The sequence below is a fragment of the Maniola hyperantus genome, chromosome 27 (genome assembly GCF_902806685.2).
Source record: "Maniola hyperantus chromosome 27, iAphHyp1.2, whole genome shotgun sequence".
Classification (NCBI taxonomy): domain Eukaryota; kingdom Metazoa; phylum Arthropoda; class Insecta; order Lepidoptera; family Nymphalidae; genus Maniola; species Maniola hyperantus.
The window spans coordinates 356,097-380,748 of record NC_048562.1 but is presented as its reverse complement, the minus strand read 5'-3'; the positions used below and the strand labels follow the sequence as shown (position 1 = coordinate 380,748).

The window sequence follows — 24,652 nt, the reverse complement described above, 5'->3', positions numbered from 1 at the left end:
ACTTTGAAGAAAGAAAAAAAAACAAAGTTTGATAGCTAATGGCTGTACAGAGTATATCCCACGTCCCTAAGCTCGCTGAAAATTAAAAAAAAAGTTGTTCAGAAACTTTAACCTCATTACTGTTACGTTCGCTACGGGAAGTGCGGCAACGTCGCGCCGGTGATGCTAGTGCCGTAAAAGCTTTGCTTCCCCGATTTTGGGGTAATTTTAATAAAAGGAAAATAGGAAACCTTATAGGATTCACTTTATTGTCTGTCTGTCTATCTGTCTACTTAGATCTGTAGACTGTTCGTGTCTGTGAAAAAATCTATAGGGTACCTACTTCCTGTTGACCTATAATCATGAAAGGTAGGTAAGTCTTATAGCACAAGTAAAGGAATAAATCCGAAAACCGTGAATTTGTGGTTACATCACCAAAAAAAAATTGTTCATGAACAAATAATTAGTATTTTCAATTTCAAAGTAAGATAAGCGGCTTTACTTGCAAATTCTAAAACAGACTTTTATTTATTTTTATGCATAGTCCCCCACTTGAAATAGTTATCTTACTTATTGAAAATACTAATTATTAGTTCATGACCACAATTTAATTTTTTTTTTTACAAAAAATTCACGTTTTCAGATTTTTTTCCGAATGTCTGCTATAAGACCTACCTTCCTGCCAAATTTCATGACTGTAGGTCAACGGGAAGTACCTACCCTGTAGGTTTCTTGACAGACCGACAGACAGACAGACAGATAGATAACAGTGATCCTATAAGGGTTCCGTTTTTCCTTTTAAGGTTCCTATAAAAGAACTCATAAAGTAAATAAATTAAAAAAATGGGTCAGAACACAGAGCCGTGCTAGCAACACTGAGCAAAGTGAGCGGCAGTCGGCCATGGCTGTTTAGTTACGTACGTCGCTCCGTTCAGCGCGCATCATTCGCGTACCGAAGAAAAAAGTTTTTTTTTTACATAACAGTGTTGTGCTTTTGTGTTCGGTGTTTATATTAAACACGCATTGTCTCGCTGTGTTCACGCCGACGGATTGTTTCTGTTCAAAGTGGGGGGGAAAAAGAAAAGAAAAGGGGGGAAACTGTGAATTGACGACGGTTTTTTTTTTGAGTTTTTATTGCTGGGCGTGTTAAGTGATATTTGTACAAAGGAAATTACTGCTTGGAAAAGTTTTGATGGTATTTTTTGAAGTTATACTTTTACAGGGTTTGCCGAGACTATTTTTGAAAATTATGAAATATTCGACTCTATTACATTTTTAAACCCACGTTTTTTTCTTGTAGGAAGCTCTATTAAATAACAGAATCTTTTCCGCAAAAGTTTTGATTGTATTTTATATAGATGTACTTATACAGGATTTTGTGTTCTTTCGTATTTTTTTTCGAGAATTTGGATTGTTTGACTCTGAAATATATTTTTTGATGAAAAGTTCTCTCTAGTTATGTCGGCCAAAGGAAATTTGGAAAAGTTTTAGTAGTAAATTTGGTAGGTAGGTCTTATAGCTAGCATTAGGGGAAAAATCTGAAAACGGTGAATTTGTGGTTAAATCACACAAAAAAATTAAATTGTGGTCATAAACTAATAATTAGTATTTTCAATTTTCGAAGTAAGATAACTATATCAAGTGAAACTATAACTATATCATATGAAAGGGCTTCACGTGTGAATTCTAAAACAGATTTTTATTTATTTTTACGCATCATAGTTTTTTAATTATCGTGCAAAATGTCGAAAAAATACGACTGAATTACAAAATCCTCGTTGCGCGAGCCTGACTCGCACTTGGCCGGTTCTTATTTAATACTTACTTATTAGAAGTAATTAATATATTTCAAAACCCAAAATATATTTTATTGAAATAGGCAAGAACATAAATATACCTCAGGAGGTAAATATTTAAAACTTTGGGAATGACTGGAATGCATAATATGTATTATATTATTTTTGCCTAAAATACGAAATACCTAAATGAAAATTAAAATTTAAATGTTTTCAATTTTTATATTAATTATGTATTTTAATCAAATAACTGTATTAGTATTGTGTAGTATTGTAGACTAATAAAGTAAATTAATTACTTAATTAATTAGGTACCTACTGAATATTTTCCACCGATTTTTTGTTTTATCGCGAAATTAACATATTTCAATATTAATAACACAAAAAAATGCATAACTATTTTTTTAAATTAAAAACTAGCTTATGCTCGCGACTTCGTCCGCGTGGACTACACACTATTTCACCCCCTTCCTATTTCAAACCCCGGCCTTGCCAGGAATCGAACCCGGGACCTCCCACTAATCAAAACCACAACGCTTGCCACTGCGCCGGGGAGGTCTTCAGAAGTACAATCAATAAAATTATATAAATAGGGAAAGGTGGCTGACTGACTGACTGATTTATCAACGCACAGCTCAAAACACAGGACGGATCGGGCTGAAATTTGGCATGCAGGTAGCTATTATGACGTAGGCATCCGCTAGGAAATGATTTTTGAAAATTCAACCCCCAAGGGGATGAAATAGGGGTTCAAAATTGGTGCAGTCCACGCGGACGAAGTCGCGCTAGTAGGTACAAAAATAAATATTCAACGCGTTATGAATAGAACATCACGATATTCTTTGGAAGCGAATATTTTATTCAAATATCAAACTTTGGTATTCTTTGTTCTTGCGTCCAACTTTTGGAAGCGATTGCGTTTTTCCTATAAAAGTCACCATTTTGTTTAAAATTGTATGAATATTAAATGATTTGGAGAAAACCTTTTTCTTGAAATTTGGTTTACCACAATAGGTTATACCTAGTATTTTATTTATTTACTAGCTTATGCGCGCGACTTCGTCCGCATGGACTACACAAATTTCAAACCATTATTTTAAACAATAAACAATTATTTTTATAATTACAATATTTAAACCCGGTTGGGGCACAGCAATTTTAGTTGGGAGACGGCGCTTTACTCCCTTAGGAGTTGAGTTTTTAAAAATCCTTTCTCAGCGGATGTCTACGTCATAATAGCTATCTGCATTCAGTAGTTCAGTAGTATTATTCAGTAGCATCTCCGTTCGGTAGTTTCAGCTGTGCGTTGATACATCAGTCAGTCAGTTAGCTTATCCTTTCATTATATACAAGCTGATGCCCGCGACCGCGTCCATCCGCGCGTGAACGCGTCGTCCGCGTTTGATTTTCCGAGATAAAAAATAACCTATGTCAATCTCCAGGTCTTTAACTATACCCATGCAAAAATAATCACATTGACGAACAAATTGACCTAATGTTGATAAAATTAATTACTTAGGGTTACGAACGCGCCTTGATCTAAGAAGAAGCCCACAACAACCTCAGCCGGATATTCTTTTTTTTCTATCACCATTTCGTAACTATAGATGTATGCACCATTTCACAATATAACTTAAAACTTATTAAACTTTGGCTGCAAAATTTAAAACTCTCTCTCTAGCTACTTTGAAACAGCGAGAAATTATAATAATTAGTAAGTAAAGTTGTAAAGGAAAATGGCTCCATACTTGAGCGTTGAGAGATAGAAAGGGGGAAGTGGCAAAGTTTATGATTTATCTGGCGAGTCGTGGGCGAGGCCGGTGCTTGATTTTCGTACACCGACCACTCGGCCAGAAGCAAGAGCGTTTTAATATAACACGCGATAGCTTATTTGGGGTTCATTACCTGCGAAAACTTAAAACTAACTTAAAGCTAAAAGGGTTCCAAACGTGCCTTGGTCTGAGAAGAAGCTCGTAACAAACTCAGTCGGGTATTACCATCATTTCACAATATCAATTATTTTTTTCAAACAATCTTCCTACTTTGAAACAGCGAATAATTATAATAATTGGTAAGTAAAGTTGTAAAGGAAAATGGCTCCATACTTGAGAGTTGAGATATATAGAAAGGGGGAAGTGGCAAAGTTTATGATATATCTGGCCAGTCGTGGGCGCGGCCGGTGCTGGCCAGAAGTGGCCGCGTGGTCGGTGGCGCGTTTAAATCAATATTTAAATCAAAATGATTAAATCATGCCTACCCTGATTTTTTCCAATAAATTTCAATAGGCCCATTACTCTTAAGAGATAGGTACTCTAAAGAGGTAGGACTAACTGACTGGCTGGCTGGCTGGCTGGCTGGCTGACTGATCTATCAACGCACAGCTCGGACGGATCGAGCTGAAATTTGGCTTGCAGATAGATACTATGACGTAGGCATCCGCTAAGAAAGGATTTTTGAAAATTCAACCCCTAAAGGGGTGAAACAGGTGTTTGAAATTTGTGTAGTCCACGCGGAAGAAGTCGCGAGCATAAGCTAGTAGTATATAGGCAATTTATATGATGGATTTTTGTCCAATAAATTGGTCAATAGGCCATAATTCTATCTATCTATCTATCTATCTATCTAACTCTTAAGAGATAGGTATCTGGACTCTGGAGGTAAGGTCGCGTAAACGCAACGTCAGCAATAGGCGTATAGGGCCCGTACAGGAAACGTTGCGTAACCGACGCGCGACGACCTACGTTCTATTAAACCGGTGTAACTATTGTTTCACTGTGACGTCACACACGCACAGTGGGAGGTCCCGGGTTCAATTCCTGGCAGGGGTTTGGAATTTCTAGATTTCTGGTCTGGTCTGGTGGGAGGCTTCGGCCGTGGCTAGTTACAAACCACATTGGGCCCGCGTGGCAGACTATGGCCTTAACCCTCACTCTGAGAGAAGACCCGTGCTCTGTAGTGGGCCGGTAATGAGTTGATCATGATGATGATGATGACTCATACTGAAATGGATAATTCAATAGATGACTCAATAAATAGTCGATTAGATAGTAGATAGTATAAATTATCAGTTTATTCATGGAATATTGCAACTGTAGGTAATTATGTCCACGTCTTTTATTGGGGAGCACGTGTTCTTAACCTAAAACTTCGTCGCGTCGTCTCAATCGATGCAAGTCCACAGCTGGACATAAGTCCTTGCAGGGATCTCCACGGTCTTATTTAAATATACAGGTGTAACCAAAACGCTAGCAGAAACTTAGCGTTATTGTTATACTGGGGCCGATTCTCTAGTACACAATCTCTAAACTAAACTAAAATAACAGGTCTAAATCTAGTGCTTTCCTTTTCCGCAAGCAACATTATGAAGGGGATAGCAATAGATTTAGACGTGATATTTTAGTTTAGTTTAGAGATTGTATACAAAGGAATAAGCCACATTATCTAAACAAAATCCAATACCAATAACCATTTGCCTCAATTTGTAGTTTTAGTGATTTAGTATTTTAGTTAGTAGCCCCGCGTACGACGCGGCATTGACTCCGAGTGGCCTACTTACGCAACATTCGTTGACCTCTGGCGTCAGTCAATTGTTTGCAATATATCGTGAATTTTTACAAAATATAGGATTTTTTTATTTTATTTTTTCGCGTTTTTTTGTAGTTCTATATCAGTAATCATCATAATTATCACCTGTCTTTGTTTTTGATGGCGTTCTGGTTACTAATAAGATGGTTTTTTTTTTTTACAAAATATCTTTTATGATTTTATAGCAGATCATCCATACTAATATTATAAATGCAAAAGTGTGTCTGTCTGTCTGCTAGCCTTTCACTGCCCATCCGTACATCCGATTTTGACAAAAATTTGGTCCAGAGATAGCTTGCATCCCGAGGAAGGACATAGGACTTTTATCCCGGAAAATGGAAGAGTTCCCACGGGATATTTTAAAACCTAAATCCACGCGGATGGAGTCGCGGGCATCCTCTAGGAAAGAATATTTCTTTACTTTACTTTACCATGGAATCAGTACCCTTATTATAAATGCGAAAGTGTGTTTGTTTGTTGGTTTGTTCTTCAATCACGTCGCAACGGTGCAACGGATTGACGTGATTTTTTTGCACGGGGAGTGGGGACAGATAAAGACCTGGAAAGTGACAAAGGCTACTTTTTATCCCGGAAATTAAAAGAGTTCCCATGGGATTTTTAAAAAACCTAATTCCACGCAGACGAAGTCGCGGGCATCAGCTGGTCATATACAATACGCACAAGCGTGTGCGCACTCTCTATCCCCTCACTCTATGGGATAACAACTGAACAATACAACTACTTTAGTACACGACAGGTCGAGATGGCAATCGAGACGGGCACGCCCTGCATACCATCTCCATCACGCCATCTCGACCTGTCGCGGACTATACATAAACACTACTATATAACATACACAAAAGACAACAAAGGACGACATTAGCTATACACTACACAAAAACACAAATACAACACTAGGTGAATATTCTAGCTACAGTGAGATACACTAAACACAACACATATTAAAAACTAGACAACATTAGTTACTCAAAAGTTTTTTGTATGGATATTGATAAAGACCTGGAAAGTGACAAAGGCTATTTTTAACCCGGAAAATTAAAAAGTTCCCGCGGGATTTTTAAAAACCTCATTCCACGCGGACGAAGTCGCGGGCATCAGCTAGTAAATAATATATGTATAATTCTCTTTTATATTCAGGCACCTAGTAATCAAGTGATGTGTAGTAATTAGTTAGTACATAGGTATAAGTATATAGGTACGACAACAAAGAAAGTGGATCAAAAGGAAAGCCTCGCCAATAGACACTGGCTCTGTCATTACTTTAATTTGTTGCGTAATCGATTTTTATTTGCGAACTATATTTTGTAGTGTAAGAGCCAGTGGAAATACATGTTATTTGTTTGAGCGAGTTTTTTATGTAGAAACTGAGTTGACGTCATCAGCCACTCGGCCAATTACAGCCGATCACGCCGACTAAAGAAGAAAAAATCATTTTCTTTGTTGATTTTCTCTTAAAATATCTCGTATTTTTCTTAACTGACTAAAAAGTTGGTTTCCAAAATTTTGTTCCAAAGTTATTGCTATATACTACCTAAACACAACCCAATACTAATAACCATTTGCCTCATTTTGTAGTTTTAGTGATTTAGTATTTTTCAAACCCGCAATGTATAGCGTGCAAAACTCGGATCAATGCCCCACCTACGACGCGCATTGACTCCGAGTGACCTACTTACACAACGTTCGTTGACCTCTAGCGTCAGTCAGATGTTTCATTTGCAATATATCGTGAACTTTTACACAATATAGATTTTCTTTTAAATTTTCGTGTTTTTTTTAGGGTTCCGTACCTCAAAAGGCAAAACGGAACCCTTATAGGATCACATTGTTGTCTGTATGTCTGTCTGTCAAGAAACCTACAGGGTACTTCCCGTTGACCTAGAATCATGAAATTTGGCAGATAGGTAGATTTTATAGCTGACATTTGGGAAAAAATCTGAAAACCGTGAATTTAGGGTTAGATCACACAAAAAAAAATTGTGGTCATGAACTAATAATTAGTATTTTCAACTTGTGAAGTGAGTGACTATATCAAGTGGGGTATCATATGAAAGGTCTTCACCTGTACATTCTAAAACAGATTTTTATTTATTTTTACGCATCATAGTTTTTGAATTATTGTGCAAAATGTCGAAAAAATACGACTGTAGTACGGAACCCTCATTGCGCGAGCCTGACTCGCACTTGGCCGGTTCTTTTGTAGTATCATATCAGTAATCATCAGTACTATACCCTGTCTTGGTTTTTGCCAGCGTTCTGGTTATAGACTGTATTGCTGGCATAAATCTGTCTTGTTTTAACTGAATTTAAGTTTGAGCAAAATCAAAGTAAGTAATATAGATGTCAGTCTTTGTTTGGGGCGAACAGCTACTTATTTATGTTTGGAGAACATTCTTGGACGAAGGATATCATCCACCGTCTCCTGGCCTTCAACAATAAAATATTCACCACCGCCGACCACTGACGTGGCCCATCCAGTGGGAGGGGCGCACTGATAGTCGCTGACTACTTTATTCACTTCTTTTTAACCGACTTCAAAAAAAGGAGGAGGTTCTCAATTCGTCGGAATCTTTTTTTTTTTTTTTTTATGTATGTTCCCCGATTACTCGAAGACGCCTGGACCGATTTTGAAAATTTTTTTTTTGTTTGAAAGGGTATACTTCAAAGTTGGTCCCATTTAAATTTGGTGAAGATCCGATGAACATCTTCGAAGATAGATACTGGAACTCCTCAACGGATAAGAGTAAATTGCTCGCGATCAGTGTATAAGCTTAGTAAACAGTAGATTTTTAACCAGTCATAGCATAATTCCATGGGGCCACTAAAAATTGTGAAATAAAAATTTTTTAGAAAAAAAATAAAAACCGACTTCGATACACAAACACTAAAAATTGAAAAATAATTTAATTTATTACCGAATATCTTATGTATACAAGAGTTAATATAGTTCCATAATAATATTTTTTGGGGTCGGTGCCAATGAGGTGCCATTGTGGAGTCTCATAAAAATATGAAGTCTAGACGATTCGCGCAGCTAAAGCTAATTGGCACCGGCACCAAAAAGTATTATTATGGAACTATATTAACTCTTGTATACATAAGATATTCGGTAATAAATTAAATTATTTTTCAATTTTTAGTGTTTGTGTATCGAAGTCGGTTTTTATTTTTTTTGTAATTTACTTATTGCACAAAGAAAATCATTGACTTTCAGGGTGAGATCTATAGAGCACTGTAGTCTTGTAGACTGACTGATCTATCTACGTACAGCTCAAACTACTGGACGGATCGGGTTCAAATTTGGCATGCAAATAGCTATTATGACGTAGGCATCCGCTAAGAAAGAATTTTTGAAAATTCAACTCCTAAAGCGGTGAAATAGGGGTTTAAAATTTGTGTAGTCCACGCGGACGAAGTCGCGAGCATATTAAGCTAGTATTATATAGATTAAGGCTGCCTGTCCACTGGTGCGGAGCGGAGCTGAGTCGGTAAATAAGGCCCGGTATCTACCTAAGCGGAGAGGATAGGAGATGCGTTCAATCGACCAATCAGATTCAAAATAGATGACGTGAAAAAATTATCACGTCATTTTTTAAAAATCGGATTGGTTTACTGTACACATCTCCTCTCCGCTCCGCTCCGCAGCAGTGGACAGGCAGCCTAAGCTTGTGGTTCCTTGTGTTTCTTGGAACAATACGGCGATGGGTTGCCGATGATGAGACACACACACACACAAACACAAGGCACAGATAAAGCACGTCGCTGGTTAGTACAGACGGTGCGTCGTCCGTGCGCGTGCGCGTTGAATATTTATAAGCCATTTAATGTATGATTTATTAATGCTGCTATCTAGCCACAGTGGCTGCTGCTAACTTAGCGAGAAACTTATAAATAAAGAGGCTCCCAACGGGCTGCGCGTGCGCAACCCACTCCTAGCCAGCTCTACTGGCTAGCGCAGAATCTATACAATATTGTAATATCAAACAGACTGACTGATTGATAGACATCATCATCATCACTATCATGATCCACCCATCACCGGCCCACTACAGAGTACACACGGAAATGTCTCCTCTCAGACTTTGGCCATAGTCTACCACGCTGGCCATGTGCGGATTGGTAGACTTGACACACCTTTGAGAACATTATGGAGGACTCTCAGGCATGCAGGTTTCCTCACGATGTTCTCCTTCGCCGTTAAAACAAGTGATATTAGTGGTTTTTATTTTATTTTATTTTTTATTCAGATACAAGTTAGCCCTTGACTGCAATCTCACCTGGTGGTAAGTGATGAATGATGATGCGGTCTTAGATGGGAGCGGGCTAACCTGGAAGGTGTATGGCAGTTTTTATTATACCCATGCACCTTTGGTTTCTACACGGCATCGTAGCGGAACGCTAAATCGCTTGGCGGCACGGCCTTGCCGGTAGGGTGGTAACTAGCCACGGCCGAAGCCTCCCACCAGACCAGACCAGAAATTTATAAATTATAAAATTCCAAACCTCTATCAGGAATCGAACCCGGGACCTCCCACTAATAAGACCACAGTGCTTACCACTGCGCCAGGGAGGTCTTCAAATAAAGAAACTCACGTACATTATAATATACATACATGAACGCTGAAAACATTACTCTCCTTTTTGGACAGTCGTGTACAAAAGCAACAGGTCATGTACCCTGTGACAGCCCCGCCGGATGTCGTGCGGTGTCAGGTTCGATTCCCGCGCGACACCACTCGCCCTGTGAGATATCCGGCTCCTGTCCTGTGTCTATCCGGTGTTGCCGTGATTTTGTATCGGCTTTCTCTTACTATACAGGATGTTTCATATTATCTCAATGACATCCCCTGTTTGTTGATCGACTCGAGATTCGAGGACAAGAGTTGTCCATCATTTTTTAAGCTGTAATCTACTTCTTAGTACTTCGACTAATCTACTATTGCTATCTACTAATCTATTAATCTACTAGCTATTAGGACGTAGGAGAAAGGATTTTTGAAAATTCAACCCCTAAGGGGGTAAAATAGGGGTTTGAAACCTGTGTAGTCCACGCGGACGAAGTCGCGAGCATAAGCTAGTCTAAATATATAAAAGTAAAAGGTGACTGACTGACTGATCTATCAACGCACAGCTCAAACTGGACGGATCGAGCTGAAATGTGACATGCAGATCGCTATTATGATGTAGGCATCCGCTAAGAAAGAATTTTTCAAAAATTAACACCTAAGGGAGTGAAATAGGGGTTTAAAATTTGTGTAGTCCACGCGGACGAAGTCGCGAGCATAAGCTAGTCGATTAAAAAAGGGCGGCAGTATTATTATAGTTTTGAATTTTATAGAAAAGTCGTAGTAGAAATAAAATTGTAACGCCACGTAAACCATTCATTACGTATAATAACAGACAACATCCGCTCCGCTCGCCGCGGGGTGGATGTGGTGGGGGGGGGGGGAACTACGCGATAGAAAGGGGTGACACTCTTATTTTATCATTATCATCATGATCAACCCATCGCCGGCTCACTACAGAGCACGAGTCTCCTCTCAGAGTGAGAAGGGTTCTAGCCATAGTCCACGCTGGCCAAGTGCAGATTGGCAGACTTCACACACCTTTGAGAACATTATGGAGAACTCTCAGGCATGCAGGTTTCCTCACGATGTTTTCCTTCACCGTTAAAGCAAGTGATATTTTAATTACTTAAAAACGCACATAACTCCGAAAAGTAAGATGTGCGTGCCGGGGATCGAACCCCCGACCTCCGATTGGAAGGCGGACGTCCTAACCACTAGGCTACCACAGCTTCTATTTCTTCTTATTTTATACTTACTCTTTATTAGCTGATAGCCTAGTTATATACATGTACCTACTACCTACCATAATAATATCTGAGCAAAATAAATAAATGATTATGATTATGAAAAAAAACCGGCCAAATGCGAGTCGGGCTCGCGCAACGAGGGTTTCGTACTACAATCGTATTTTTTCGACATTTTGCACGATAATTCAAAAATTTAAATACATAAAAATAAATAAAAATCTGTTTTAGAATGCACAGGTGAAGACCTTTCATATGATACCCCACTTGATATAGTTATCCTACTTCGAAAATTGAAAATACTACCTAATTATTAGTTTATGACCACAATTTAATTTAAAGATTTTTTCCCCGAATGTCTGCTATAAGACCTACCTACCTGCTAAATTTCATGATTCTAGGTCAACGGGAAGTACCCTGTAGGTTTCTTGACAGACAGACAATCAATAAGGATTCCGTTTTTCCTTTTGAGGTACGGAACCCTAAAAAAATAGGGCTACTTTAGGGCATATAGATACAAGTATAGATAATTATTTAATTACATTCTCGTCCCATACCTACTTTATTATCCCACGTACGACCTAGGTCGCGTGTATGTGTGTATGTGTCCGACATTCCTGCATTAATGCAGCATTCATCATACCTACTAAACCGAGTACAGTAGCTACATTACTTAGATTGTTAAATACTTGACGTTTACTTAAGTGATGCAATTGACTATATTGTTAGAAAATTGTAGAAAACTAACTTATGACCGCGACGGACTACACGAATTTAAAACCCCTTTTTCACCCCATTAGGGGTTGAATTTTCAAAAACCCTTTCATAGCGGATGCCTACGTCATAATAACTATCTGCATGCCAAATTTCAGCCCGATCCGTCCAGTAGTTTGAGCTGAGCGATGATAGATCTGTCAGTCAGCTTTTCCTTTTATATATTTAGAAGATAGAAGACATAGATACTCTAGAGTGTATAGACAGTTGGTCGCCATTATATAGAGCAGTATTAATTATGTTCCTATATATAGTATGTATTCTATATGCATATATACGTTTGTTGCTATCGTGTATAATGCATATAACGGGACATAGGTTATCGTTATCGTATGTGATAATCGAAGATGTATAAGTTTTATGTTATTTTAAACAACATATAGTCCGCGACAGGACGAGATGGCAATATGGGGTGTGAGGCGGGGGGACGCGCCGCACACTCGCCCTTCACCCGTACTCATCGGGTACGGAACCCTAAAAATTAAATGTGATACGTATACGGATCCTTGAATTTTAACATTCTCGGGTAAAAAATAAAAATGCCACCTGCACAATAACAATATCTAACGTTACAAGCTGTGTTGTTTGTTTGTGAATCCCCACGCGTCTGCCAGGTGGGGGGTGGGGGCAGTGGGGACAGCTGGCCAAGGTCGCAGGTTCCACTCCCGGCTGTGCACGTTTGTGGACACTTGTTGGGCGCGTGTGGTTTGCTTTGTGGTTAGGATTTCGTGATGGATAGTGGTTTGAGTACGCGGATCCCTAATTTTATTTAATTACCTGTTATCTCCCAAAGAGAGCCTCGATAGCGCAACGGTTAAAGAAGCCGATTGAAATCCGGAAGGTCGCCGGTTCAAACCCCACCCTTTGCACTTTTGTCGTACCTACTCCTAGCACAATCTTTAGGCTTAGTTGGAGGGGAAAGGTAAATATTAGTCGGCAAAAGAAACATGGCTAATATTCTTTAAAAAAGCCACTATTATCCAAACAAACGTTCCTCTCAGCGTTGGGGACAATACGCAGAGAAACGTTCCTCTCAGCGTTGGGGAAAATACGCAGAGAAACGTTCCTCCCAGTGTTGGGGACAATACGCAGAGAAACGTTCCTCTCAGCGTTGGGGACAATACGCAGAGAAACGTTCCTCTCAGCGTTGGGGAAAATACGCAGAGAAACGTTCCTCCCAGTGTTGGGGACAATACGCAGAGAAACGTTCCTCTCAGCGTTGGGGACAATACGCAGAGAAACGTTCCTCTCAGCGTTGGGGAAAATACGCAGAGAAACGTTCCTCCCAGTGTTGGGGACAATACGCAGAGAAACGTTCCTCTCAGCGTTGGGGACAATACGCAGAGAAACGTTCCTCTCAGCGTTGGGGAAAATACGCAGAGAAACGTTCCTCCCAGTGTTGGGGACAATACGCAGAGAAACGTTCCTCTCAGCGTTGGGGACAATACGCAGAGAAACGTTCCTCTCAGCGTTGGGGACAATACGCAGAGAAACTTTCAGCTTTTATAAAATAACGGAGATCTGGCACGCGCTGGCTCTTAGTCCATAAGAGCACAGTACGCCCCTATCTCTCAGTAAGCGGAACCCGTGTGACGCTGACGAAGCGGTGTCGGGTGACGCGACGTCGGTGGTCGCCAGGTCGATTCCCGGCGAGGCGAAATTCCTCTCCGACCAACTTAGCTCACTGGAATTCCTCACTCAAGGCTAAACTGCTTGACAATGAACTTGTGAACATGCTAAATACCCTGATGCAGAAAACATGCACTTTATCGAATACGGACGTTTTTAAGGTTCCGTACCTCAAAAGGAAAAACGGAACCCTTATAGGATCACTTTGTTGTCTATCTGTCAAGAAACCTACAGGGTAATTCCCGTTGACCTAGAATCATGATTTTGGCGGGTAGGTAGGTCTTATAGCAGACATTTGGGGAAAAATCTGAAAACGTGAATTTAGGGTTACATTACACAAAAAAAAAATTGTGGTCATGAACTAATAATTAGTATTTTCAATTTTCGTTGTAAGATAACTATATCAAGTAGGGTATCATATGAAAGGGCTTCACCTGTGCATTCTAAAACAGATTTCTATTTATTTTTATGCATCAAAGTTTTTGAATCAACCGCGCGGACTACACAAATTTCAAACCCCTATTTTACCCCTTAGGAGTTGACCATTCAAAAATCCTTTCTTAGCGGCTGTCTGCATCATAATAGCTATCTGCATTCCAAATTTTAACCCGATCCGTCCAGTAGTTGAGCTGTGCGTTAATAGATCAGTCAGTCAGTCAGAACTTCTTTATCTTGACTCATCTTTTGATGGCATTTAAAGAATGTGTCTCGGTCATTACATACAGACGTAGACAAAGTCGCATGTAAAAACTAGTGGTCGATATGTACGCAATTACAAAAATCAATTAAACACAATTCACTAAGAGCTCTATAAATACATAATGTATGAAAATAGAGGCTCTGCCGATGATATAGGAGTACACCGAAGATATACACTTACCATAATGCCTTGTACATCCCTACTCATATTATAACATGTTATATACATATACATATAATATTATAAATATTTATTTATTTATTACTCCTTTCATTCATCATCATCTTATATATTTGTTTGTATCTTCGTAACTGTAATTAGTAATATTATATAAAAATTTCTAACCGCTAAACTTTCCTAGTCCTCAGTAAAACCCACCAGGAACTCATATATGGTCTCCACGTCACAGGTTTAACCTAGTGTGGAGACCACTAGTAACCGACTCCAAAATAACTTGTTTTTGTTAAATAAAGATATTTTATTTTATAAACTAGCCGATGCCAGCGACTTCGTCCGCGTGGAATTAGATTGTTTTAAATCCCGTGGGAACTCTTTGATTATCCGGGATAAAATGTAACCTATGTCACTCTCCAGGTCTTTGTCTACCCATGCAAAAAATCGTGCGACGTGATTGAAGGACAAACCAATAAACCAACAAACCAACATACAAACACACTTTCGCATTTATAATAATGGTACTGATTCGAAAGTGTGTTTGTTTTATCCCGGCTACTTTTTATCCCGGAAAATCAAAGAGTTCCCATACAATTTTTGAAAACCTAAATCCACGCGAACGAAGTCGCGGGCATTAGCTAATTATTAATCTAAATATATAAAAGAAAAAGGTGACTGACTGACTGATCTATCAACGCACAGCTCAAACTACTGGATGCATCGGGCTGAAATTTGGCATGCAGATAGCTATTATGACGTAGGCATCCGCTAAGAAAGGATTTTTGAAAATTCAACCCCTAAGGGGGTGAAATAGGGGTTTGAAATTTGTGTAGTCCACGCGGATGAAGTCGCGAGCATAAGCTAGTAGATATATAAACTCTATTTGTGCTAACAAATGTTATTCACCTAACTGATACTCGAAACGATATAATTATTTATAGTAATAGAGCCGATTTACTTATTTTAAAGAACTAGCCAGATGTCCGCGGCTTCGCCTGAATAAGCTAGCCAGATATAGTTTTAAGCAATTAAATATCACTTGCTTTTACTGAAAGGAAAAAGTCGTGAGGAAACCTGCATGCCTGCATCTCCATAATGTTCTCGAAGGTGTGTGAAGTCTACCAAGCCACACTTCGCCAGCGTGGTAGTTTATGGCCAAAAACCCTTCTCATTCTGGTGAATGAGGAAATCCGTGCTCTGTAGTGAACCGGTCTTGATCATGATAATGATGATGATATCCATCCATACTAATATTATAAATGCGAAAGTGTGTCTGTCTGTCTATCTGCTAGCCTTTCACAAACCATCTATTCAACCGATTTTGACGGAATCAAGAGACGTACAGAGATAGCTTGCATCCCAGGGAAGGACATATGCTACTTTTTATCCCGGAAAATCAAAGATTTCTCACGGGATTTTTAAAAATTGAAATCCATGCGGACGAAGTCGCGGGCATCATCTAGTATATAATAGATTAGAAGTGTATATCTTTGGGTGTGTAGTATGTCATTGACGCTGGGGTCCGGTGGAACACGTAGTTGCATCAGTGCGGGCACCTGCCGCCAGCTGTTGGTAACCGGTTCGATTCCCGCGGCGTGCAACTTTACGGCAGCGGTGACCCGGATTTTTTGGTTTCGTGCTTGTCTCTAAATTCAAGAATGTCGGTGTATTCTTTTTTTTTTGTGTAAAAAAAATGTTATTGCGGTTTTATTTTTACTAGATGATGCCCGCGTGGATTTAGATTTTTGAAAACCATCATCATCATCATCATAATCATGATCCCCATGCACTCACTACAGAGCACGAGTCTTCTTCCAGAGTGAGAATGGTTTGGCCATAGTCTACCACGCCGGCCACCGTGCGGATTGGCAGGCTTCACACACCTTTGAGAACATTATGGAGAACTCTCAGGCATGCAGGTTTCCTCACGATGTTTTCCTTCACTGTTAAAGCATTGCCAATTTGGTTCATTATTTATATATAGATACTTCAATTTATCTAAAACTCATCAATAATTTTACTCATACGAAAAATAAATCATAAAGTCATCCATAACCGAATTCTATAAACTTTTTGTAAACTTTCGTTACACTATGTACCTATTATACTTAAGTCAAAAAAATCTGCATCAATACATCAAAGTGCACCCGATCCTACCTGCTTTCTCTTTGTCCCGGGTTCGATTCCCAGGCCGGTTCGGTGTCGCGGGAGAGGGACGCCCGTGGGACGTAAGGTGTGTTACGAGGCTTTAATTTTACGGTAACCTTAATGCAAGTAGAGAGATTGCCACAGTCTATACTCTACCTTTTTTTTGGTTTAACACATTTTGGAAAGTAGGTACCTATTTTGTATTTTAGAACTTTGAAATTTATTTCTTACTAGCCGTTGCCCGCGACTTCGTACGCGTGGATTTAGGTTTTTAAAAATCCCGTGGGAACTTTTGATTTGGACAAAAAGTAGCCTATCCGTGGTAGCCCGTCCCCGGGATGCAAGTTTTTTTTTTTTTTTTTATATTATTATTCAGATACAAGTTAGCCCTTGACTGCAATCTCACCTGGTGGTAAGTGATGATGCAGTCTAAGGTAATAGCGGGCTAACCTGGAAGGGGTATGGCAGTTTTTAATAAACCCATGCCCCTTTGGTTTCTACACAGCATCGTGCCGGAACGCTAAATCGCTTGGCGACTCGGCTTTGCCGGTAGGGTGGTAACCAGTCACGGCCGAAGCCTCCCACCAGACCAGACCAGAAATTAAGAAATTATAAAATTCCAAACCCCTGCCAGGAATCGAACCCGGGACCTCCCACTATTAAGACCACAGCGCTCACCACTGCGCCAGGGAGGTCGTCAATCAGATATCTCACTACCAAATTTCGTAAAAACATTTAAACGCATGATTCTTTAAAAATCCCGTGGCATCACTGTGATTTAAGATTGCGATTACTTACAGCATCAGGAATAAGGAGTTGGATAAGAAGTAGCCTATGTCACTCTCTAGGTCTCTCCGTTGCGACGTTATTGAAGGACAAACCAACAAATTAATAAACCAACAAACAAACACACTTTTGCATTTATAGTTATGGGTAGTGGCTAACTTTTGCCCCGACTTCTCCCGCGTGGTATGCATTCGGAGATAATGTTTCTACTAAAAAGCTATCTATCAGTGAAAGTTTCATTAGTTCCAGAGATAATCCTAAGTATGTGGACCATACTTGTTTCTGTCGATGAGTATACATATAAGTAGTACTTCTGAAAATCAATTTGCCCTAGGTAGGGCGACTTTTTCATTAAATTGACTCGCCTAGAACTTAGCCCTCATTCCAAGGGAATAACAGTTAATAATACCGAAACTTACTTCTCCGCATATAGAGTTGGCAGATTATACACTTTTTTTTAACCAAAAAACAATTTTTTTTGGGGTTCTTTGTATAATTTTTGAGGTTTCCATTGTTTACGGGTTGCGGTCACGCGGCTTAGGGTGGTCTCTCGTCTTAGGGCGGAACATCTGTTGTGGTCCAAAATCCCATGCCATCAGATGTTCCTTATTTTTTGGGTTCCGTACCTCAAAAGGAAAAACGGAACCCTTATAGGATCACTTTGTTGTCTGTCTGTCTGTCGGTCTGTCAAGAAACCTACAGGGTACTCCCGTTGACCTAGAATCATGAAATATGGCAGGTAGGTAGGTCTTACAGCAGACGTTGGGGGAAAAACCTACAAACCGTGAATTTGTGGTTACATTACACAAAAAAAAAATTGTGGTCATGAACTAATAATTAGTATTTTCAATTTTCTTAGTAAGATAACTATATCAAGTGGGGTATCTATATATATAAAAGGAAAAGGTGACTGACTGACTGACTGACTGACTGACTGACTGACTGACTGACTGACTGACTGACTGACTGATCTATCAACGCACAGCTCAAACCACTGGACGGATCGGGCTGAAATTTGGCATGCAGATAGTTATTATGACGTAGGCATCCGCTAAGAAAGGATTTTTGAAAATTCTACCCCTAAGGGGGTGAAAAAGGGGTTTGAAATTTGTGTAGTCCACGCGGACGAAGTCGCGAGCATAAGCTAGTCATATTATGAAAGCCTTCACCTGTGCATTCTAAATCAGATTTTTCTTTATTTTATGTACCTATCATAGTTTTTGAATTATCGTGAAAAATATTGAAAAATACGTCTGTAGTACGGAACCCTCGGTGTGCGAGCCTGACTCGCACTTGGCCGGTTTTTTCATTTCACAATCCTCATAGACATACTGCCATTATAGTATGATAATAATATAGTGGTGATAATTTTTACGCGAAATTAAAACTAAAGCTACGAGGGTTCCAAACGCGCCCAGGTCTGAGAAGAGCCCACAACGAACTCAGCCGGGTATTCTTTTTACTATCACCACTTTACAAAATCACTTACTTAGTTTAAGTTATATCTGAATTTAAAGTCTTAAAACCTAAACCTTACGTTGCGTGAACACAGCCGAGACATCTAGAAATTAAAAACAAAATGGCGGAGAGAACTGAGTGATGTGCGCGGACACACCAAGACAATGGCCATGCGACATGACGTCATGGAGCAGAGCTTTCTCCCCGCGGACCCCCCACCTGGACCCGACATGGGCTACCAACCCAAGTCCGACCTGGCCACCGAGTACTTCAACACCTTCAACCAGATCTGTGAGAACTACCGCTCGGACTCCGACATCAATCTCCGACAGACATCAGACTCTTTGCGGTTAACATCCGAGATCCTCGATGGTGGGAGAGAAGAGTTCATCAGCACGGACTTCATTGTAAAAGGAAGGGATTACCAGAATGATTATGCTGAGAAGGTGTTCTTGAGTGGGAAGGATGAGCAGATATTCCAGTTCGGGCAGCCTGACGCGTCCGCGTTGTTGCGCCATAGAGCCAGGAGAAGATACAATGAGGAGCACGGGCTGCAGCCGCCGCCTGCGACCAGTCAAGAGAGTGGGGTAAGTGTAACCCATGTAATTTTATGTCAAGACTGCCTCCATTCAAAGACATACGTAAAAAAAGGTTTGTTTAAAAAAATCATAATATTATACAAGTTAGCTCCTTCAACCAAACCAAGATCTCCGACAGACATCAGAGTCTTTGCGGTTAACATCCGAGATCCTCGATGGTGGGAGAGAAGAGTTCATCAGTACGGACTTCATAGTAAAGGGAAGGGATTACCAGAATGATTATGCTGAGAAGGTGTTCTTGAGTGGGAAGGATGAGCAGATATTCCAGTTCGGGCAGCCTGACGCGTCCGCGTTGTTGCGCCATAGAGCCAGGAGAAGATACAATGAGGAGCACGGGCTGCAGCCGCCGCCTGCCACCAGTCAAGAGAGTGGGGTAAGTGTAACCCATGTAATTTTATGTCAAGACTGCCTCCATTCAAAGACATACGTAAAAAAAGGTTTGTTTAAAAAAATCATAATATTATACAAGTTAGCTCCTTCAACCAAACCAAGATCTCCGACAGACATCAGACTCTTTGCGGTTAACATGCGAGATCCTCGATGGTGGGAGAGAAGAGTTCATCAGTACGGACTTCATTGTAAAGGGAAGGAATTACCAGAATGATTATGATTACAGAAGATTTTTTTAAGTACATTATTGTTGTACATATTGTAATGTAGATTACGAGTACATAACACCACGATTAATTTGGCGTTTTTTTGTCGATATTTCAACCAAATTGCACGAGCCGTGCAACCACCACGTTGAACCACGAAACAAGCTTGAAATCATTATTTTTGTACATAAATGCTCCGTATTTTAAATACTTAATTATGGAACTAAGTTGACTTTGAAAAATAATAAGTCACCAGTAACGAGAGTGGGGTAAGTGTAACCCATTACGTTAAATACAAACGTTATACAAAACGTTATAAAAAAATTGGCATTTTTAAATGATTTTCATATTATGGTGAAATTATCAGTTTTGTTCACATTGAATGTTGAGTTAGTATTCAAATTAAACGATAGTTTGCAGCGCACTACGAGTATACCTACCCCTATTTATATAATCCCCTTTAGGGGGTTGAATTTTCAAAAACCCTTTTTTAGCAGATGCTTTCGTCAGTGTGAGCTGTGCGTTGACAGATCAGACAGTCAGTCAGTCAGTCGCCTTTTCTTTTTATAATATACTAGCGACCCGCCCCGGCTTCGCATGGGTGCAATGTAGATACTAATGTGGTGTCATTGAGGTGTAATTGCCTCGGAAACTCTCAAATGAGAGGATTTTTGCCGACCTAATTCACATCACTTCAATTTCTCTAGGGATCTCAAATTTTTGAGAATTAAACTATAGCTATAAACCTTCCTCTTGAATCACTCTATCTATTGGTGAAAACCGCGATCTACGCGTTCATACATACATACAAACATACATACAGACGCGCGAAGCGACTTTTTAACCGACTTCAAAAAAAGGAGGAGGTTCTCAATTCGTCGGAATCTTTTTTTTTATTTATTTTTTTATTTTTATTTTTTATGTATGTTCCCCGATTACTCGATGACGCCTGGACCGATTTTGAAAATTCTTTTTTTGTTTGAAAGGGTATACTTCAAAGTTGGTCCCATTTAAATTTGGTGAAGATCTGATGAACATCTTCGAAGATAGATACTGGAACTCCTCAACGGATAAGAGTAAATTGCTCGCGATCGGCGTAATAGTTTAGTAAACAGTAGATTTTTAACCAGTCATAGCGTAATTCCATGGGGCCACTAAAAATTGTGAAATAATTTTTTTTTACAAAAAAAATAAAAACCGACTTCGATACACAAACACTAAAAATTGAAAAATAATTTAATTTATTACCGAATATATTATGTATACAAGAGTTAATATAGTTCCATAATAATATTTTTTGGGGTCGGTGCCAATGAGGTGCCATTGTGGAGTCTCATAAAAATATGAAGTCTAGACGATTCGCGCAGCTAAAGCTAATTGGCACCGGCACCAAAAAGTATTATTATGGAACTATATTAACTCTTGTATACATAATATATTCGGTAATAAATTAAATTATTTTTCAATTTTTAGTGTTTGCGTATCGAAGTCGGTTTTTTTTTTGTAATATACTATGTAGAGATTTAGTTTGTTTGACTGGACACATCTCTTCCCTCCACTTAGGTGGAAACCGAGCCTTAACCCGTCAGCGCATATTGAGAGGTTCCGCCGTTCCGGGATAGTCTTGATACATCACACATGTTATCACATATATTTAGAGAACATTAGTAAGGGCCACTACCTGCTACCGTGTCGTGTGTGCTATGTTCTATATGTTTACCTAACGTTACGTGCGTCGGTAGTCAGTATAATTAGCTAACTAATTTAGGTCCTCGTGGGCGACTGCGCTCGCTATTTACTATGGCTTGCTCACGTAACTCACTATATATAAAGTAATCTATAATATCCGACGACCTCCCTGGCGCAGTGGTGAGCGCTGTGGTCTTAATAGTGGGAGGTCCCGGGTTCGATTCCTGGCGGGGGTTTGGAATTTTATAATTTCTAAATTTCTGATCTGGTCTGGTGGGAGGCTTCGGCCTCGGCTAGTTACCACCCTACCGGCAAAGCCGTGCCGCCAAGCGATTTAGTGTTCCGGTACGATGCCGTGTAGAAACAAAAAGGGGTATGGGTTTAATAAAAACTGCCATACCCCTTCCAGGTTAGCCCGCTATCATCTAAGACTGCATCATCACTTACCACCAGGTGAGATTGCAGTCAAGGGCTAACTTGTATTTGAATAAAATAAAATAAAATAATACCTAATAAAAAATACCGGCTAAGTGCGAGTCAGGCTCGCGCAATGAGGGTTCCGTACTACAGTCGTATATTTACGACATTTTGCAGGATAATTCAAAAACAATGATACATAAAAATAAATAAAAATCTGTTTTAGAATTCACAGGTGGAGACCTTTCATATGATACTCCACTTGATATAGTTATCTCACTTCGAAAGTTGAAAATACTAATTATTAGTTAATGACCACAATTTAATTTTTTTTTGTGTGATGTAACCACAAATTCACGTTTTTCAGATTTTTCCCCGAATGTCAGCTCTAAGACCTACCTACCTGCCAAATTTTGTGATTAACTAGGTCAACGGGAAGTACCGTGTAGGTTTCTTGACAGACCGACAGACAGACAGACAACAAAGTGATCCTATAAGTGTACCTATTTTGAGGTACGGAACCCTAAAAAAAGTTAAACTTGCCAACCCTAAAGCTACCCCCACGTAGTTAAGAGCGCATAGAGAAGGCGTGAAGTACCGCGCAGGGGTGTCGCGTTACGGAATCCATTAGCGATTGTCAAACCCCTAGCTTTGTGATAGACCGTATCTCATTACGGAGAGTCTAAATGTTGTTTTTAGGGTTCCATAATCACAGCTCCATTTTGGTACGGAACCCTCAAAAGCGCTCCGGAAGCAAAGCGCATACATGTCTATTGCCTACGTCACGCGTCAGTCGTATAGTATGTGATATCCTGCTCTTATCCATGGAATTACGATGAGTCATGGGATCATCTCCGAGATTTATAAATAGCTCCCTAATTAGGTACTCACTTCACTACGCTGAACTTTGTTGTATGGAATACCTACCATACTTATTTTAATGTAGACTAGCTGACCCGCCCCGGCTTCGCTCGGGTGGAATTTAGAAAATCGAGGTGGGGGTTGAATTTCTAAAAATCCTGAAACACCGTGTATTTCTTCATTTGTGACCGAAAACCCAAATACCAATTTTGATCGATGTAACTTCAAAAATGACGGACTTTCATACAAACTTTCATCCCCCATTTAACCCACTTAGGGGTGGAATTTCGAAAAATCCTTTCTTAGTGGATACTTACACTTTACAAAGAACACACTCTCAAAATTTCATGTCTCTAGGACCAGGGGTATAGGCTGTGCGTTGATATATATGTCAGGACTTTGAATTTTATATATATAGATAACGGGTACATACCACGATTAATTTGGTGTTTTTATTTGTCGATATTTCAACCCAATTGCATGGGTCGTGGTCACGACGGGACTGCGGTGTACCCTATAGGTTTTTTGACAGACACGACAGACGGACAGACAGACAGCTAGTGATCTTTTAAGGGCTCCTTTTTTCCTTTTGAGGTAGGTACGGAAAAAAAATCCGTATGACATATAGAAATCGGATGAAAGAAGCGCAGTGCATAATCGCCGTTAGGGCGTTTGGGCACTCATTCGGTTCGTATTCGTGTTTTTCATGTAGGAAAAAAAACAGATCGCCGTGTTTTTGCTTGCATAAAAACACGAATACGAACCGAATACGGATGAGTGCACAAACGTCCTTAGGGGGTAAAATAGAGGTTCAAGATTTTTGTAGTCCACGCGGACGAAGTCACGGGCACAAGCTAGTCAACTGTAATTCGTAAAATTTTCTTTGTATTCAGTATAAAACTGCTGAATCGATCTGAAAGTCGATCGACGCGCGCGCACCACTCGTTAAAGTATAACAATAGATTGTGACTCACAATTACCGGGAAACTGTATACCTTCGATGGATAACGTAAATAAGTGCCTATATCAGTGCGCTCGATTTTGTTTGTAAAGGATTTAGGCCTTAATCCACTGCGCTGGCCAAGTGCGATTTGGTAGACTTCACACAGAGAAAACGTTAGAACTTTGAGAACGTTATGGAAAACTCTGAGACATGTAGGTTTCCTGACGATGTTTTCCTTTACCGTTAAAGCAAGTGATATTATTGTTTAAATAACCCCGGCCAAGTGCGAGTCAGACTCGCGCAACTAGGGTTCCGTACTACAGTCGTATTTTTTCGACATTTTGCACTATGAATCAAAAACTAGTATGCAAAAAAATAAATAAAAAATCTGTTTTAGAATGTACAGGTAAAGACCTTGCATATGATACCCCACTTGGTATAGTAATTTTACTTTGAAAATTGAAAAAACTATTTATTTGTTCATGAACACATTTAAATATTTTTTTGTGATGTAACCACAATTTCACGCTTTTCGGATTTATTCCTTTACTTGTGCTATAAGATCTACCTGCCCTACCAATTTTCATGATTCTAGGTCAACGGGAAGTACCTACCTACCCTATAGGTTTCCTTGACAGACACGACAGACAGGCAACGAAGTGATCCTAAAAGAGTTCCCGTTTTC

The 24,652-nt window shown here is 39.6% G+C and overlaps 2 protein-coding genes across 9 annotated transcripts in view; both read left to right on the top strand.

Moving 5' to 3' along the window:
* The window catches only part of da (transcription factor daughterless), a 124,049-nt gene that overhangs the window by 70,292 nt on the left and 29,105 nt on the right, over nucleotides 1–24,652 (top strand). The gene's annotated exons all lie outside the window — the stretch shown is intronic.
* LOC138404367 (uncharacterized) lies at nucleotides 888–20,572 on the top strand. The gene is made up of 4 exons (XM_069508089.1): nucleotides 888–1,174; nucleotides 18,898–19,596; nucleotides 19,694–19,834; nucleotides 20,555–20,572. Exons 2-4 carry the CDS (start codon nucleotides 19,027–19,029, stop codon nucleotides 20,570–20,572), a joined length of 729 nt encoding a protein of 242 aa, XP_069364190.1. The 5' UTR covers nucleotides 888–1,174; nucleotides 18,898–19,026.